This window comes from Orbicella franksi, chromosome 6 (assembly GCF_964199315.1).
Source record: "Orbicella franksi chromosome 6, jaOrbFran1.1, whole genome shotgun sequence".
Classification (NCBI taxonomy): Eukaryota; Metazoa; Cnidaria; class Anthozoa; order Scleractinia; family Merulinidae; genus Orbicella; species Orbicella franksi.
In genome coordinates, this window is record NC_138150.1 from 26,015,050 (window position 1) to 26,033,976 (window position 18,927).

The 18,927-nt window shown below is 36.5% G+C and overlaps 1 protein-coding gene across 1 annotated transcript; it reads left to right on the top strand.

The window, feature by feature from the left end:
* Window positions 1-61: 61 nt before the first annotated feature.
* Window positions 62-16,660, top strand: LOC145489589 (protein HID1-like). Its single transcript, XM_081468572.1, has 29 exons — window positions 62-182; window positions 332-481; window positions 2,316-2,379; window positions 3,374-3,471; window positions 3,938-3,967; window positions 4,258-4,308; window positions 5,514-5,567; window positions 6,814-6,860; window positions 7,429-7,550; window positions 7,832-7,889; window positions 8,823-8,894; window positions 9,462-9,603; window positions 9,825-9,881; window positions 9,964-10,020; window positions 10,195-10,278; window positions 10,973-11,063; window positions 11,189-11,254; window positions 11,591-11,676; window positions 12,256-12,334; window positions 12,613-12,674; window positions 12,813-12,915; window positions 13,281-13,333; window positions 13,700-13,773; window positions 13,985-14,076; window positions 14,712-14,890; window positions 15,286-15,377; window positions 15,822-15,921; window positions 16,088-16,146; window positions 16,573-16,660. Exons 1-29 carry the CDS (start codon window positions 117-119, stop codon window positions 16,634-16,636), a joined length of 2,352 nt encoding a protein of 783 aa, XP_081324698.1. The 5' UTR covers window positions 62-116; the 3' UTR covers window positions 16,637-16,660.
* Window positions 16,661-18,927: the final 2,267 nt, after the last annotated feature.

Genomic DNA, 18,927 nt, shown 5'->3' on the forward strand with positions numbered 1-18,927 from the left:
AAATTCACGACAATCACCGAACCGACGTGGCGGAGAAAGCAGGGGACGGAGGATGCGCACTTCACTTGTTCTAAACAGTCACAAAGAAAGAGAGGAGGGAAAATTTAGTCGTTGGAATGGGAGGTTCGGACAGTAAACTAAATTTTAGGAAGGCCGTCGTTCAACTGACGACAAAAAAGACGGTGAGGGAAATTATGACAATGTATTTTTTTCATTTTTATGGGATGCCTCTTTCGAATTTCTTCGCATAAGGCAATCAATGGCTGCGGGCAATCCACCTGATAACCAACTCAACGAAGATAACAAACTAGAATACATCGATCCTTTTCAGGCTGTAGAAGCTACAGATGACACTTTCTGGGATCAGTTTTGGTCCGAATCGGCGGCGAATATCAGCGACGTGTTCACTTTGATTCCTGCTTCGGAAATCAGGTCACTACGAGACGAGAATCCTTCAAATTTGGCGACGCTTTGCTACAAGGTGAGTAGCATTTTCGACTATGTCTTGCCATGTTAAATAAAGTCGTTGTTGGCTAGTAGTTCCTTTACTTGATTTCCCTTTAATTGAAATCCCTGGTTATTGTTTTTGTCACGAACTACAATACAACAGTATGTGAAGCCTAATGTCGTCGTCATGTGTGTATTTGACGCAAGCGAAAACTTGCATGGCTTGCATAATGTTTTCGTTATTTATTGTCACAACATGAATAGTCCTGTTCCATCCTTTGGATATGCTCATGTAAGATCAATCATAAAAGCAAAAAAAAAAAAAATGACTTCACCGACGGACCAAGCGAGTATTTACATGACAATATAGTTTTTCGAAATCCGCTGGAAATGTTTACATTTCGACGGGGATCTTTCACGTATAAATAATTACTTCAGCTGACGTACATCGTAATTGTTGGATAAATAAACGGACTATAAGTGCTATTACCGTAATTATTCAAAAAAGACCCGTGCCATTACATTTTGCCGATAATTTTTAGTGGTCGTAAACTTATCCCGGGGTGAATATTTTAAATGATCTTTTGAGTGTGCTGATAAATTATTCACAAGGAATAATTTTATGTTAAAAAGTTCTCATTTACTTTTCTAGATTTCAGTATGAATGGAAATGAATCTGAAGCCTAAATTCTATAATTGATGGGGTTTTAAATTTATGGGTAGTTTATTTCTTATCATTGTCATCATCGTCATTATCCCTTTTCATGCCAGTACTGTACATGTAGGTGCATAAGGCTTCATACTGGCTGGCCACGATCTTCTGTTTAAAACTTAATGAATAAACAATTTCTAGATATTTAGTAGAGTTTTCGGCATTCCAATCACTTCATGAGGCTTTTCTGATTTGACAACTTTAAATTTGGCATCTGCATGATTTCGGTCTATTACGTTGATGAACAGCTCTTTCACTGCTGTTTGAACTAGGGGACATAGTTTACATGTACCTGAAGTATATAGAGGATATTACACAGTGGCAAGAAGATATGAATTTTATGTTCGAGTGGCAAGAGCATGAGATATTGTTCTGAAGATTGCTGAAGATTTCCGAAGATTACCGAAGATTGCCAAAGACTTTCTAGGAAGACCTGAAGATATTTCGATAATATACCAACAGATTTAAGTACAACGTAAGAGACAAACTTGATATCAGTGAAATCATCGATATCTTCACTAGTGAGGATATGGAAAATACACCACTCGAGTCCTGGATGTGGTTTTGTATGAATTTTACGAGTGTTGTATTTGTATAGGTAATCATACGGTTTTGAGTTCAATTTGGAATTAATTTGCACGAGTGAGCTTTTTGAAAAACTCACAAGTGCAAATTAACTCCAAATTGAACGAGAAAAACCGTATGATTACTTATTAATAATATAAACATGGAAAAATTTGCGCGGAGGAAGTGCCGGAAGATCTTTCTTGAAACAATTTTTTCTCATTTGAGAAAACTTTTTTCAAAGTTTCAGCACAAAATTTTCGTCATCATTTTACGTGATATTATTTTCTTAGAAAAGTTCCTATTGTCTTTCAGTCAATCATGCACTGATTTTTGCACTGTGTTACACTTGAACTGCACTGCTCTTAGCCAATCAGAATTGAGTAATTTTTTCATGTGTATTATTATCCAGTAAAACACTCATATCTATATAATACATGTAGATATAGTTGGTAGCAGCCCAAAGACATTATTACATTTATCATTATACATTGTATATATACATTATAACATACATTATATGTAAATTTAGTACTTGAATGTTTGTGTGGCATCTTTGTTCATCAGAATGGCATATTTTTGTTTCCTGTAGTGTGTTGAGAAGCTTCAGAATGCCACTCTGACTGGATGTTCAGGCCCTAATGAACAACTTTCTGGTATGTTTTTTTCCTGGTATCCCTGATAAAGAGAAAAAACCTTGGAAAAACTTTGAGGATTTTTCATAGATCCTGAAAGAATCTTATACATGTGGAAAGATCGTAAAAGATGACGAGGATCTTTCAAAGATCTTCAAAAGGACCTTTTAATTAAGATCTTGAAGGATTTGCTGAGGACTTAGAATATATTTTTTGCCAGGTATAGTGTAAAATCCTTGAGTTGGTTGGGATCTTTGTAAGAATCTACAGGAACTTGCATTTCATGTATGTCGAGCAACTTTCATTTTGAGATGATGAAGATTCTTAAAAGGGCATTAAGAAGATCTTCAAAACAACAAATTTAAAACATAGTCTTTAAACTACATGTAACTGGCTAACTGATTAGAACTCACAATCACAGTAACCAAAATATCATTGCAAGTTTATGTTCCTGTTATTTGTATACATCTACTTAACAAATCGAATGTGGTGTGACTCACGAGGCTATGCCTCGTGAGTCCACAACATTTTGACCACTGTGATGACGCATACTCGTTGTCAAAAAGAGTACAGACCACGCTAAACCACATTCCATTTGTTTTTTATCACAATATCAAAGATAACAAAAGAAATCTTTGTCAAGATTTGTTGACAATTGAAAACACTGACTTGGACTTGAAAGTGTACGTGCTGCACTATGCAAATGAGCTACTTGTACGCGTTGGACTTTCCTTTCAAAAACTTTTGCAAACTCACTCAACATGCCGAACCAATAAGAAAAAAATGTTTGGGAAAAGAGTAATGACGTGTACTTGTTGTCGATAAGAGTACAGGCCACGCTAAACCACATTTTGATTTGTTTTTTACCACAATATCAACATCAAAGAGAATTTTTTTTCAGAGCGCCAGCTCTTATCAACAATGGCAAATTAGCCAATCAGATTGCGAGATTAGCAGCAATTGTGGTAAAAAGCAAAATATCTGTTAGTATATTTTTGTATTTTGTTGTTTGCAGTTTTGAACTGTGTTCGCCTGTTGACTCGGTTTGTGCCGTACATATTTGAGGATCCTGATTGGAGAGGATTCTTTTGGTCCACAGTTCCAGGACAAGAAGTAAGCAATTATCCTTCTTTCGTTAGCCGTTACAGGTGCATGTACAATGTCTGTACATTGAAATTTTAGGTTAAGGTCTCATTTCAGGGTAAAACTTAATACATTGCAATGAAGCCCTGTCGTTAAAAGTGGATTTTCACTGCCACATTGTTTTGCACTTATTAGTACAGTAGTTGTAAATTTCAATGGTTTGACTTGTAAGTGAATAAAATAAAATTGTGAAGATGTATGACTGATCAAGTATGGTTTGTGCTTGTGAATTGAAATAGTTGAACCATGCATGTCAATGAGACATAGGAGAAGAGGTGCTAAGAGTGTAATTCTTAAAATTTGGTTTAATAGATAACTGGCCATGGCTTTTTCGATGGATGTTTGGATCCAATGCACTCAAATGTAATTTCACTTTATCTGTATATTTTGTTCATATTTAGTTACTTGACTAACAAATTTGTTTTGTTTGTTACAGGAGGAAAATTTCCATCTTGGAGATGAAGAGGTGAGGCTTGAAATTTTCGGATCTGAAATTTATTTTGAATCATTGATTAATTTCTTGGGAAATGTGTTTTAACTTACATGTAGTAGTCAAATTGAATTTCAGACTTTTTGTTTTCTGAAATATCATTACCAAACAAAAATTGATAATTAACATTTTTACAGTATAGGGCAATTCCACCTTACAGCATGTGTAGTCAGAAGGCAAAGTATATACCACCTGATATACAATCATGCATGTACAACTTAGTAGGTTGTTTATGTAGGTACATAACAATTTGTTCCTTTTTACAGGCTGCAGAAGCAAGGCCTCCTCTTGCACAAACACTGCTCAGTTCACTTGCAGTAAGTACATAAAGTGAAACCTTTTGCTTCTACATTGCTGGTATCTGAGATGTGCTAGATTGTATAATGTGCATTTATTATATCTCTCAGTTACTACGTGTGCTATGATTGGTAAATTTGGCGGGCGTTATTCTACTGTATGACCCGCTAAAATTTAAAGCTGTTTTTGTTGCCAAAATGTTTAATTGAATTCATGATTTATCACAAAGTCTTCTTAACTTTTATAGCAAGTACAAGTTTAAAACTTTCTTTTACTTTAAATTGTGTATTAAAATGTGCCAACGACTTAACAACAATTCCACATTGACTAGTTTTGCCTTGACGTGCGTCAAAAATTTGAATCTGTTTGGCGTAAATAAAAATTGTTGCCAAACCCATCAGACACACAGTAGAGATGTAACGAATATCTTACTAACTGCATCTTTTCGGTCTGTACTGTAAGTTATGGATCGTCGTTTTTTCCCCTTCAATTTATGGCCTGCGTGCTTTGTGCTTGGGCCATAAATCCAAAGGAGAAAATAACTCATTTCGTAACTTACAGTGCAGACCTCCAACTTGGTTAGTAAGAGGTAATTATAGTGTTATGACATTTTGATATTTTGACTGTCCACAGACAGCATATTATTCTCACTTCTGTTTTGCTGTACTCTAAGAGCTTTTACAATAGAATTTTGCTTTACAGTAGTATGTACATGTAGTACATGTCAATTGTTCATCAAGTAGAGTTACTGTAGTAGCCTGCATGAAGGACCTTTGTGGGGATTAACTTGGAAGGGTTCCCTTTTCACACTTCCTTCCACGGGAATCTTGCAGAGAGCCTGCTCACAGGGTCATAAAATATGAGATTACAGAGTATTCTTGTAGAATGCAGTAGCATCATGTTATCCTGTTTATGTAATATACATGTGTACAGTATGCAGGGCAGTCTTTTAAGATGTGTCCAGTACATCACTAAGGGAAGTCACGATATTAGTTGTACATGTATGTGCATGTATAGTATGAAAATAACAATTTTTATAATGATTTTTGTTTCAAATACATACATTACCTTTTCTGCACTGCAAAATACCAGCCAAATATTCCTACAAAATTGGCCACCAATTACAGATATGATATTCTGTACAAACTGTTTATGTAGTAAATTGTAAGGTATTTAGAGGTTTTACAGCAAGGTAATTGTTTACATAGTCTTGTTGTTATTACAGGATCTTTGTTTTTGTCCTGAATTTACTGTTCATCCTCCCAAGAAGACTGGTCCAGTAAGTTGGTGTTGATGTTTCTTATTTTTATTACAACAAAAAAATAGTTAATTATTTAAGTACTGTCCATATTAAGCAATAGATTGTTTTCACATGACATCATCACTTTCTAAAATCCAAAACTAAAGAGCCACCAAAGTTTTTATCCTTATCAGGCATAAGAGGCGGTATATTTATATCTTTTTACAATTTTACAGTGCAATATCGTGCTTCGTTTGGAACCCAGAGAATTTTGAATTTCAGGGTTATGGAGGTGCGTGGCACAAGGCTACGATCAAGTTTGTCGAAAAATGTATACTTATCTCATGATTTTGAGCCTTTTTAGAAGTTAGAGCATTATGATAAGTGCTTATGTAAATGCTTGTTTGATCAGTACTGATAATCAGTCTCCTAGATAGCCAAAGTAAGTTCCAGATGTTTACACTATTTTCCGGCCGCCATATTTGTGTACCTCGGAGGTACACCAACATGGCGTTTTCATACTGGGCTCTGTAAATATCTGCGAAACATTTCGACCAATATCTGAAGTTTGGGGAAATGCACAGGCCTAAAACTTGGAGAGAAGTCTTATTTAGTTATCTTCTATAACATCATAACTTCATAGCTTTTTCCACAGGATGGTTTTTGATTTATTTTTTATTGCGTGACAGTGAAAACGATCTATAATTATTGTATTTAAGAAATAGAAAACATGTACCGTGTTTCTATCGAGTTATAGAAACACAAGTAGAAGTTTGGGAGAATGAGAATTGCTGTGGGAACACGAGCCGCAGGCGAGTGTTTTCATAGCTTTTTCCATAGCTTTTTTTTTTTCTTCTACTATAACTCGATAGAGAACATGTTTTCTATTTCTTTTAGAAAGCACCGCGACAAAAAAGGGAAAACAACTTGTTTACTTTGATTATCAAAATGTAAATTGTCTTTGCATGTGCCATCATTACGTCAACAGCTGCTAGTTCTGTGTTTCTATTGAGTTATAGCAACAAAATTTTTAACCAATCAGTGCGCATATTTTCTTTGGGCTGTTTTATAACATTACCTGCATGTATGTTGCTTCTCTTCCAACATGGATACATGTACAGCTTTACAATACATGTACTTGGTGCTTTTTGCATTTAGTGTTTTTTTCAACCTGGTCAAAACTGGAATCTTTAAGAATTAATTATCATTTACCTGTAGTCAATACATGTACAGTGCATGCAAATACTTTATGCTATATTTGAAATTTTAATTTTCTTGCTTGCAGGATCAGCCAGAAGATCTGTCATCTATTGATAGTTGTGAATACATCTGGTAAAAACTCCTTTCACATAATACTCACATCTGTCTTTGATGAACCATACAAAAAAATTATTTTAACCGTAAACATAATTATTGTTAGCTATATTTAGTATCAGCCAACTAGTGGACTAATGCAAATCCTGCATTTTGATTGGCTACGCTACAAGAGGACTATTAGTAATAGTCCTCGAGTAGCGAAATTAGAACAATCGAACATGACGTTTTCTTTCATTTTATTCCCAAATAAATATTTCTTCAACTTGCATTTGCTAACTTTATTATTGCTTTTTCTGTCCGACTAGTTGGGTGATGCTAAAACAATTAGACCCTTTGCCCTTAAGGGCCACGGGTCTATAGCCCATTCGGCTTCGCCTTATGGGCTATTGACCTGTAGCCCTTGCAGGCTACAGGTCTAATTGTTAAGTAGTCACAGGCTAGAGCACTGAATTAAATATAATCAACAATTATTATTGATTGAATTTTTAAAGTCATTTTTTAATGCAGAAAGTATACGTGTATGTATGTCGTGATATATTAAATAAATATATGTTGTAATATAATCAGGAGTAATTTTATGCAGGGAAGCTGGTGTTGGATTTGCGACATCTCCACCATCAAACCCACAGTTTGACTGCACCAGAACTGAGCTTCTCAAGCTGCTGTTGACTTGTTTTTCTGAAGCTATGTACCTTCCTCCAACAGGTTAATTTACAATGTTTATCATTGCATTAAATTTTCTTGAAGTAGTTGGATTTTAGTCGTAATTATAACTACGAGTTTATTGATTCAGAAAAAACCCTATTCACTTAAAATTACTTTCCAATATTGCTTAAATTATATTTACTAACTTGGGTAAAAAACGTTTATGCATTGAAGGTTAGAAAAAACCCTCTTCACTTAAAATTACTTTCCAATATTTGCTTAAATACATGTACTAACTCTGGTAAAATAATTTTATGCATTGAACGTTTCATTTTTTGCAGCTGAGAACCACTGTCGCCCAAATAAATGGCTTTCATTTTTCTCCTCCTCTGGAAATAGGTCAGAAATAGTTTTCTACATTTACAGTACATGTGAAGAACAATTTACAATCATGTGAAGGGAACAAAAGTGTTGCAACACCTATTAAGAATTAATAGAAGCATTGGATTTCCACATGCCAACCTCTGTTATTATTACTGGATGGGAGAGGACCTTTTTAGGAGAAGAACCAATGTTTGTTAGACTCTAAACTTCATTCTATCCACATGGTTGTTAAAAGCAGAAGAGGAAGATCATAGATGGAAGTGTTTGATGATGTTTTACTGTTTATGTACACTGTTTATGTACACTGTTTATGTACACTTCCACTGCAAACAGTGGAAAATTTTTTCCCAGCACATCATGGAGTTTATTAACCCCTAAAAGCAACATGCCCATAGTTAACAGTGCATGCATGCATAATTGTAAACATGAGTGAACATTATGTTTGTATCTTGATATCATGTGGGGTAGTAGACAAGCTTACTCTACAGTACTAGATGTTGGCCCAGAAGAGGAAGGGTGTGTGCTGTTCATGTATATTTTTGCGGAGGCAGCGTGGCCAAGTGGTTAGGGTGCCGGACTTGAAATCCGGAGGTTGCAGGTTCAAGTCCTGTTCTGACCACTGAGCTGGAGTTGTTTCTCGGTAGACCCTAGTTCAACTCCTTGGTCATGCTTGTAAATAGCCAACTGGTCTGCCTCCCACTAGTTGGGATTTTTGACCATGTTATGTGTACAGTATGTACAGTACCATGTATGTTCATTTTCATCATTTGTTTCATCATTTGGTTTCATTGGCCCTGAAAAGCTCCATTGGGGGATTGCTCAATTAAGATATTTATTTTATTTATATAACATGAAGGTGTTTCCTGTAAATATTTTCTAAACTCTTAAATCTCCAGTTAATAATTACATGTACTGGTATACTCATCTTTTGGATGTTTCTTCTTTTAGGCATGCTCTTCCAATATTCACTTCTCTTTTAAACATTGTGTGTTGTTACGATCCTCTTGGATATGGAGTGCCGTAAGTACATTAGCTTCTGTGAATATTTCATGAATGCTGCAATGGCTTGGGGCAGTGCTATTGATATAATGTATATTTATGAATTAAAATCCTTGAAAAAGGTATTAAATTTCAGAGCAAGTGGCTTTGAGGATGTGTTCATATACTGTATTATCATCTAAGTTATGTTGGAGATGGGGTGCACTGACAATGGCATCATCAATCAAACTCCCTCAGGCTTTTAGCCGCAATTTGAAAAGTGGGCATCCAAAATGTGCTATAGGGTCTGCTCAAATGAGACAAAAAGCAATTTTCTTTTAAAAATGGGTGTCAGTCCACAGGATGCCTGGATGTCCATAGGCCAAAGGCCTTAACTACCTGCATTGTAGCTTGGCATTGAGACCTAATCAAGTTGCATGATTATTGGGAAATTGTTTAGACAATAATTGCAGTCTGACAAAATCTTTGGAGGTAACTTCTGATAGACAAGGAAAGGTAGTATGCAGCACTCCTAGACTCTTAAAATTAATGGCAGTAGGTACCTTGTTACATTTTTGTGCAGTTATGTTTTGTTTCCAATTTTTTCAGATACAACCACCTAATGTTTGCAGATTACCGTGAGCCACTGGTGGAGGTAGCTGCGCAGCTGCTTGTGGTTTTATTGGACCATGAAACAATGCAGCAGGCTGCAGCCACAATGAATGGCACTGATGCTGAGCACGCCTTTGAGGTAAGCTGCCCCCACCCACTACATGCCAAAGGAGTTTCTTTCCAAACTTTTGCATGCAAGGGAAGTCTGTCAACAACTGTCATCACCAGTTACCCTGAATGTGCTTACAAATAGAAAATAGCTTTATAATAATATATTATTTATACTGAAATTTAGAACAGAGTTTACTTTACTTTTAGGTGGAGATCTGACTGCATTTATTCTTTTACATACATGTATAGGAGCCTCCAGTGGATAACCTGTTCTGCAACTACTTGTCACGAATACACAGAGAAGAGGTAATCAACCTGATTGAATGGCTACAATCCTGCTTGGGTTACTTTGGATAATTACTTATTAGTATAACGTCTTCTTTTGCAGGATTTTTATTTCGTTCTTCATGGTATTGCAAATTTGCTAAATAACCCACTAATTCAAGTAAGTTTAAACCTGTTTTCCAATGAAAGTAAATCTGTATACATTTAGTCTAGGGTTTTGCTTGTATCAGTTTTTTTTTTTTTTCTCTTCTTTTCTGCAAAAATGAAGTTAGTATTAGAAATTGCAGAGAAAAGGCAAATTTTAAACTGTTATTATTTTATTTTTTTGTTTCAGACTTACCTTCCAAATTCTTGCAAGAAGGTCAGTTTCCATCAAGAATTGCTTGTTCTTTTCTGGAAAATGTGTGACCAAAACAAGGTAAATATGTAAATTAATTCTTCCTTAAAGTATACAAAAATTTATATTTATTAATATTACATGTAGAATGCTATCACAAATTCCGTTTCTCCTTGGCATACAATGTAGACGCATCTCCGCAGCCAAACTAAATAGATTTGTAGACTCTTAAATTATATGAAATTAAATTTATTCACAGATTCTCTCAAAGATTTTAAACAGTTTTAAAGTAGTCTTGGGCCACTACATGTAGGTGAAAAAGTCATGGAAACCTTTTCCAAAGCTTGAAAAAATTATTATGAATTCTCCTAAACCCAAATTGCCATATGTTGGTTGTTTGTGTAACAAGGCTGTTGTTGAGTTTTGAGTTGCTTGTACAGCGTTCTTCACGCCTGTAGCAAACTTATTCCTTTGTGGGTGAATTCTTTCAACCAAAGACAACTTCGTCCATAGCATCAAGGGAAAATCAAGCATACTCAGCCTTAACAGGTGTTACAGGTTACAGCTCTTAATGACAGCCCTGAATGTACATGTGCAAAGAAAGTGGTTTGTGGCCAAGGGCTGGCTGCTGGCTAAAGACAATGTATTTTTGGCTGAAATCACTTGAAAACAAAGACTTTCATTGATAAACTTTGGAGCTGCCAAGACCATAAAAGCCAGCTGAGTTTGGCTTGTTTTCTGAGATAATCCTAACGAGAAATCTTTCTGTTTGTAGAAATTTTTGTTTTACGTGCTGAAGAGCAGCGATGTGCTGGATATCTTGGTTCCAATACTTTTCCACTTAAATGATGCAAGATCTGACCAATGTGAGTTCTGCTGATATTTTTTTGGCTCCAGTTTACAGTGCTGCCTGGGTTATTTTCTTGTCTCTTTTGTTCATTTATGAAATATTGTACTGAGTTGTTAATACTGTCTTGTAATCTTTTTTCAGCTCGACTAGGCTTGATGCATATAGGAGTGTTCATATTGCTACTGTTAAGCGGAGAAAGAAATTTTGGTAAGTACATGTACAGATAGTTACATGTATACAATGCATAATATTCAAGGAGTGAATAAGTCAGATTTATATCTCTATTCACCAATTCATTGCATACATGTATCTATTGGACAGTATTTGTTCATTGGTTGGGATAAAATTTTTCCAATGAGACCGTGAAATCTAAGACCTTTAGGCAGTGTTTGCGAGTGTGGAAGAAACTCCTAGAGATGCCAAATGAAGTAAAATGAACTAAGATTCCTTGTAAATGAAGAGTTATGTTTACAGTTAATTTAATCACCTTACATGTAGTAAGATTAATAGGATAAATGTAAATAATATTATTTTGTTATCTAGGTGTCCGTCTCAATAAGCCATATTCTGTCAGGGTTCCAATGGATATCCCAGTCTTTACAGGGACGCATGCTGACTTTCTAGTCATTGTAAGTACTGTTGAACCCTGCTGTTTGGCACTCTTAGGGGAAATGAAAAAATGCAATCTAAGTAGTTCCATTTAGCAGGAGTTTAAAATAGCCAATATTAAATGACTGAAGCACAAATACAAGGGAAATGGTTTTGAATTTGAAAAAATGAGAATTCAAATAACTGAGTTTGAATTATTGGGTTCCAACTGTATCTCTTGCTGCTCATACATGTATTGCTCTTGAGTTTGTGGCAATTCCAAACCTTTCTTTACAAGAAATTATGTACTGCAAAACCTCACAGACTTAGCATTTATTACATACCCAGATTATACAATGTAAATTGATTGAGATTCGAACTCGGGCCGGGAAGAAAATCCCAGCCACGCGAACACTAAAAAAAAAACAACAACAACAACAACAAAAAAAAACAATGTAAATTGTTTAAATTTGTTTGTGATATAATTGTACAAAGGTATCTTAACCTAAGTAATTTAGTACAATCACTGGTCTGTGGAATATTTTATATTTTCCAACAATTTTGCGAGTCAATTAGCTACTGAATAGTAACCACATATTGTATGCTATATCTTTTTGCAGGTTTTCCATAAAATCATAACAAATGGCCATCAGAGACTTCAGCCTCTGTTTGATTGTCTTTTAACAATAATTGTAAATGGTGAGTGTTCACTTGACTAATTATGCTGTAAAATCTCACGTTGGAGTAACTTTTTCCCCTTAAGCACTCTCATAAATTAGAAGTATTAATAGAATACTTCAATGCCAGTTGGTCACTTAGCTTTTGAAGAATAACTGCTTCTTAATCGTTAATTTGTCCTTCCCTCTTGAGCATGGAGTACTTATTTTTTCTGAACATGTATTGATTTTTTGATCATAGTGCAAAGTGTCTAACTCTGCTGTTTTTTTTGCCTTTTTTTTTTTTTTTTTGCTTTCTAGTTTCTCCTTATTTAAAATCCTTATCAATGGTGGCTGCTAATAAACTGCTTCATCTCCTGGAGGTAAGAGCATGTTTGGCAATTTTCAAAGACAGCTCAAAATGGGATTTGCAGCTGTGTATTTTTTTTATGAACTTTTAAAGCCAGGGGTGCTGTATACAAGTTTATTGATCAAGTTTATTACCTTTTGTTCTCTTGTAGGCATTTTCCACTCCTTGGTTCCTGTTCTCCAATGCCACTAATCACCACTTGGTATTTTTCTTGTTGGAAATCTTCAATAATATCATTCAATACCAATTTGATGGTTAGTATGTTACATGCTGTTTGATTCAAGTTCTCCTACACGACTGTTTAGGGGTTTATGATGAAGCTCTGCTGCTTTGTGGATGCTGTCGAATTAAAAAAGTGAAAATTTAGTTCACATTTTCTGGGTCTCTGTTAGGGTGAAGTAAGTTCACATTATCAAATAGACAGGTCACAAAAAGGATTAAGACATATGTAAATAAGCTATTAGTATACTCTTGATGAAACACAGTATTCTCAAAAATTACATAAAAGAAGTGTGTGGAGAATTAAATAATAATTGGTCTACAGTAGAATAAACGTCCTGCTTTCAGTGTATTCACATATAAAATAAAATGACATCAACACATCATTTCTTCTTTGTAGGAAATTCTCATCTGGTGTATGCAATTATAAGAAAGAGGAATATCTTTCACCAAGTATGTTTCTACAATAACTTTCTGTTATTACTGTGTACACTGAAATTACAATAAATCCTACTGTTTATACTTTAAGAACTCGAATACCAAGGTTTTTATATATCCCTTTCCTGACAACAGTTAATTATCCCATACCACAACAAAATCACATAATGAGTGCTCAGAAGACGTCAAAAAGTTTTTAGACAATGCCTGTTAGATTTCTTTTCTATTTTTCAACACTGAAATGGAAAACTGAAGGGTACTAAAATAGCTGAGAGAGCATGACTTTTTGTAAGTGTCATTTCAATATTGTTGTTGCGCTCAAGAGTATGTTTTATACATGTATATCCACTCTTTTAAAGTATTGACTGTTTTTGCTTTCAGTTGGCAAATCTTCCAACTGATCCTGCGACCGTTCAAAAACCAAGAAGACGACTAACATCACAGGGCTCTGACAGGTAAAATGAAGTTATGATTTTTCTACTAACAGCAGAATTGCCAATGCACTAGTTATTAGACTATGCGCCTGCCTCACAGCTTTTTAACCTGACTCATTCTCAGGATTTCCCAACTGACTGATGTGTAGAATGTAATGAGGGAGAATGTCCTTGAGGGACAAATGCTTGTGTCGCCTGTGTTTGTGTGTAAAGGCTGTCTTTTCTCTTTCAGGGAGGCCCAGGCCTCTAGTAGTGAAGGAGAAGAAAAGAAACCTGGAAAGAGCACTTCAGCATCAGAGAACATGCCTGAGATGTCCGCCGATAGTAAGTTATTCTTTCACGCTTTTATACTAACAATCATGTAGTTTGCATATTTAATGTTCTGACCTCTTTTGTTCAAGGCTGGATAACACTATCCGCTGGATAAATCGCTATCTTGTGGATAAGAGTTAACAAAACAAACCACGCTATCAGTTGGATAGTGATTTATCTGGTGGATAGCATTATCCACCTTTTGAACAACCCAGGCTGGAGTGTTTGTGGTTGTGTCAGACTAAGGAGATATGTTTGAGTTTGTTTTACAATAAATGTTAATTAGCCTTGCTGCTGTGTTTGCAGATTTAATCAATAAGCCATTTCTGAATCACTCTTACCTCTGTTTGAAAATGAAATGAGATATCCGTGCATGTCCAAATCAAACTCATATCCATATGAAAGGTTGAACACCAGGACTCGTTTTAAAACAGAGGTAAAAAGCAACTCGAAAATGGCTTATTGCAAAGAGCTTGAAAAAATCCAGTGCTTCAACGAGATTTGAAGCAATGACTCTTGCATCACCAGTTTTATGCTCCATCAACTGTGCTGTGAAGCTACACAATGAGAACAAGATCAATTGTGAGTTAAACACAAATTGTGATAAACACAAACCAAATGATTGTTTTTCATCTTTGTCTGAGCAGTGTCTGTAAAAGAGGTTCGTAATCCTGCTAGTGAGTCGGAGTCCAGTGATGTAGAAGCGCGCTCCGTAGGAGACCCGACCCCGCCCAGTACCCCTGGAACATCACGTACAGAGAGAAAGTCTATTGGCCGATCTGCTTCTGTTACAAGCTCAGGACCATTTGTAGCAACACCAGAGTGGGTGAGTAACAGAAATCTCAGTCTCAGAACTACATGTATTACTTCTCAGTACTGAATTCCCTACATTTCTTGTAGAGTTGTTTTAGAGAATATAGTGGTTCATCAAGACAATTTCTTTTAGTTGATATTTTACCCTATTCTCATCACCTGACTATGCTTGACATTGTACATGTACTTAGACTGTAAAGAGATAGTAAGTGGTGAACACTCTTGGAAAAAATATTTTACTAGATCTGTTATGACGCACTGACAAAGTATCAACTGAAACAAATCATGTGCAGACCTCTAAATGATCATCAAGGATGACTGTTTGATTTATGCTTCATTCTTCATGTGGAACTTAATAATTTAGTATAATCTGTCCCATTTTGTATTTTAATTTCTTTTCTTTTGCAGGTCCAGTCCTGGAAACAGAAGCTCCCCCTTCAGACAATTATGAGAATGCTCCAAGTTCTTGTTCCCCAAGTAGAGAAGATTTGCATCGACAAGTAAGCTAACAATATTTTCACCTCGTTTGAACTATGGAGAGAACTATGGAGAGATTCATGGTCAGCTAGGCTTCTGACATGTTCATGGTTCATGCCCTACGCGTCACCGGGTGTCTATTCTACTCTTGAATCATTAGCCACGCTGTTCTGATGGTGAGGTCACTTGGTTTAGCGCCTCAGACCTTAAATATCCTCTCGGAAGCCATGAACTGAATGTTGCTAGTGAATGAATATGTGAATCTATACCAAGAGTAGAAACATGCGGTGCGTGAATACTTTTCTGCCCAGTCTTAGCCATAAACCGAACAGATCTGGGGAGTTCTTCAAGGGTCGACGAGTTTCAATAATTGAAAAGATTCATGATTTCCTCAACACCTTTGTTGGTGATGCCTCTTGAAGGTTTTTGTTTGTTTGTTTGTTGAAACGTGTGCATGTTTGTGGCAGGGGCTTGACAGACGAGTCAGAGATTATCAAGTTCCTTCAGCATGGCACTCTGGTCGGTCTGTTACCTGTACCACATCCGATACTCATCAGAAAATACCAGGTACATTTAAATAAAACTGTCTGAACTCTTTTACTGCCGTTCGCTGAAAGCTTTGTTGAGAGCACGTTGTGTGTTCAAGCCAGGATTCCTTACTTATTGATAGTCCTTTTTAACGAGAAAAGAATGTTTTTTTTAATCTTGCGCATGTTTTCTTTTTCTGCTGTAGGCCAACAGTGGCACTCAAATGTGGTTCAGAACCTACATGTGGGGAATTATCTACCTCAGGTAAAATTTAAAGAAAGTAATTTCTTATTGTGTGGTATAGTTTTTAGGGTTATCCGTTGGGTGCCATATAATTCATATAGCAGTCTGTTCGGTGTTGATAGCTGTGCTCCAATTCCTCGCGAGTTACGTTCGCTGCCAGAATAAATGGCTCCCATGGAATAGCATAAACGTGTCTCTTGGAAAAAGTTTTGGCGCGAAAGACGTAGCCTGTAAAACAGGCGGATGTGCGGGCTTTTATCGCCCTTCGGCGTCGCTAACCCGCCAGTTCTTCAGGCCACGAAAGACCAGATGCGCGCGCTCCTTTTGCCGGGAAGGTGGATAGACTTGTTTAAATTGTTTATTCTTCGTGGATGAGGTGTTTAGAGTTCAAAAGGAGCGGCAGAAACAATGTTCAGCAGAGGTTAATCGATATCTTTGTTTTTCCAGGAACATTGATCCTCCGATCTGGTATGACACGGATGTCAAACTGTTTGAAATTCAAAGAGTGTAGAAAGCCAGTCCGAAGCAGAACGGCGAGAGAAATAATAAACATTTTCTGCCGTCGACGAAAAGACAATGTTATAATCTTTCGTCAAGTAGCGGGAATTATTTTACGTCAGGAATGGATTCATTTTACAATTAATTTGAGACCATTGCGGTCACGCTTGAGGTTCCCTTGCGAGGTAAACTTCTTTTATAAAGGTGCTCATTGGTACAAAGTATTCTGCAGATTGTCTGTACGGAATATTTATCAGTTTAAGCTGCAAAGTTACGTTACCAAGGCACTAAATCGTGGAATCCCCATTTCTCTAACCCTTGATTTTTCGAACCTCCTGATAACTCGAACTAAACGTCGTTTCCCTCTCCTTCCTTGAACACTGTAATTTTACCCGCGATTGCTCGAACTACGCAAATTTTGAAACCAATTTACGTTTCCCTTGGAGATGTGAAAAATCGGGATTTCTCTACAATCTTTTCTGTGGTGGGTTGCCATGCGGCGGATGCCTGAAGCGTTGAGACAGAATTAAATTTTGAGAGGATGTTTAGTGGCCGTTAATTTAACACAAGATCTAACAGTTTTTTTTGGCCATATTGTTTGCCAATCAGGTCTTAACTTTAATTCTCCCGCTAGGTTTGCTGGTTAGCTCCTTTGGAGCAGAAGGGACGTTGAAAGTTTAAATGGATTGCTTCACGCGTTATGTTGAATGACAATTAACTGTACATAATGAATTTTAACGTAGAATAGTTAGACAGCATGTCTTGACTAATAGGGTTATCGGTTGTACATGTATCTTCATTGTTAAGCCCGCCAAGGTATTTAATGAAAAAGAGGTTAAACCTTTAAATTCTCCAAAAGGACGCAACATATTGCAAAAACAGTTAGAACGCGGGAACTTTCCGGGGTTCTTTCTGCCCGTCAAGAATGTATGTAATAGTAGAAAGGAACATGCTTGCTCTAATAAACAGGCGAAATGTATCTTTTGTTTGAATTCTGCCCTAGAAATAACGAGTTAAGATGTTTTTCTCTCAGGAATAAAATCGGGAATGCACGCATTTGGTAGAGAAATCTATCACACTGGGTTTGCAGTGAAAGCAGTGCTACAGTCTCTGCAAAATAATGCGACAGCCGAGAGATTGATTCAAATGACTTGTGTCATGGATTTTCCGATGCTACCCTCCGCTCTGGGATTTGTCGAGAAACTGGTTCCATTATTAGATGTTTTGTGACCTGGAAGTCACAATAAGCCATTTTCGAGTTGCTTTTCACCTCTGTTTCAAAAGGAGTCCTGGTGCACAAGCTTCCATATGGAAATGAGTTTGATTTGCATGAAAATGAACGTGCAAGATCAAGAAAAATTCATTTCAATATTTAAGGTTGTTCACCAAGACTCGTTTTGCAACAGATGCAACAGCAATTCGGAAATGTGTTATTAGTGCGCGCGCCATCGCGCATCTAAGTCAATCTGAAGTTTAACCGTCTGCGTCAGGCCGGAGCTTATCCCGGGTTCTGTAGCGTGAAGAAACTAGGAACATTTCTTCTCCCCCGGGAGAGGATGATTGTCCATCGCAAGGTTACCCCCTGGATTAAATTCGCCAACCTGGGTGGAGAGAGGCACTGTAAGAGTTAAGTGTCTTGCCCAAGAACACAACACAGTGACCTCGGTCTTCTCGTTAATCCCGGCAAGAGCTTAGACCCCAGCGCGCTAACTATAAAACCACAGCATCTCCTATGAGTTAGCGATTGTTGTAAGGAACTCGTTAATCCTACCCACGTAAAACACTTTTTATTAAAATTGTTTGAAAATTAAGTAAAAAATATACTTGATAACACAAACTCGATATTGAAATAAGTAATTAACTGATCATTAAACTAAACACTCGGATTAACTCAAAACGCAACTTAATTGAAAATCACTCGGTACAAGTATAAAAAGGACATGACACTCGGCACTCGTTTCGATTCGCGTAATACATGTATAAGCTATCTTGAGCACTGGTAAAAACACCAGTTAATTTCATTAACACACTCTTACGTTTATATTTCCTAGAAGGCTTTGCCAGTACAAATCGACTTCTCTATTTAAAGTGGGAACTTAGCGTAGGCTCTGTTTAATGAGGCATATTTTCTGAATGACACACTACACAAATTCTCTCAAAACACAAATATTTTTCGCCATTGAGTCAAATTCTCATACAATTCTCATAATTGTCCTTGAGAGAATTTAGTGTGGATCTAACGTTCACTGACCACTGGGTTACTTGAATTTGCTGTGAAGTAGTCAAGTGGAATTGGCCACAGCC

Excerpts from the sequence above, each read along its gene's own strand:
- LOC145489589 (XM_081468572.1), top strand. The coding sequence starts at position 117 with ATGGGAGGTTCGGACAGTAAACTAAATTTTAGGAAGGCCGTCGTTCAA. Across the intron at positions 8,895-9,461 it reads CCTCTTGGATATGGAGTGCC|ATACAACCACCTAATGTTTG; the intron begins GTAAGTACATTA and ends CAATTTTTTCAG. Across the intron at positions 9,882-9,963 it reads CACGAATACACAGAGAAGAG|GATTTTTATTTCGTTCTTCA; the intron begins GTAATCAACCTG and ends CTTCTTTTGCAG.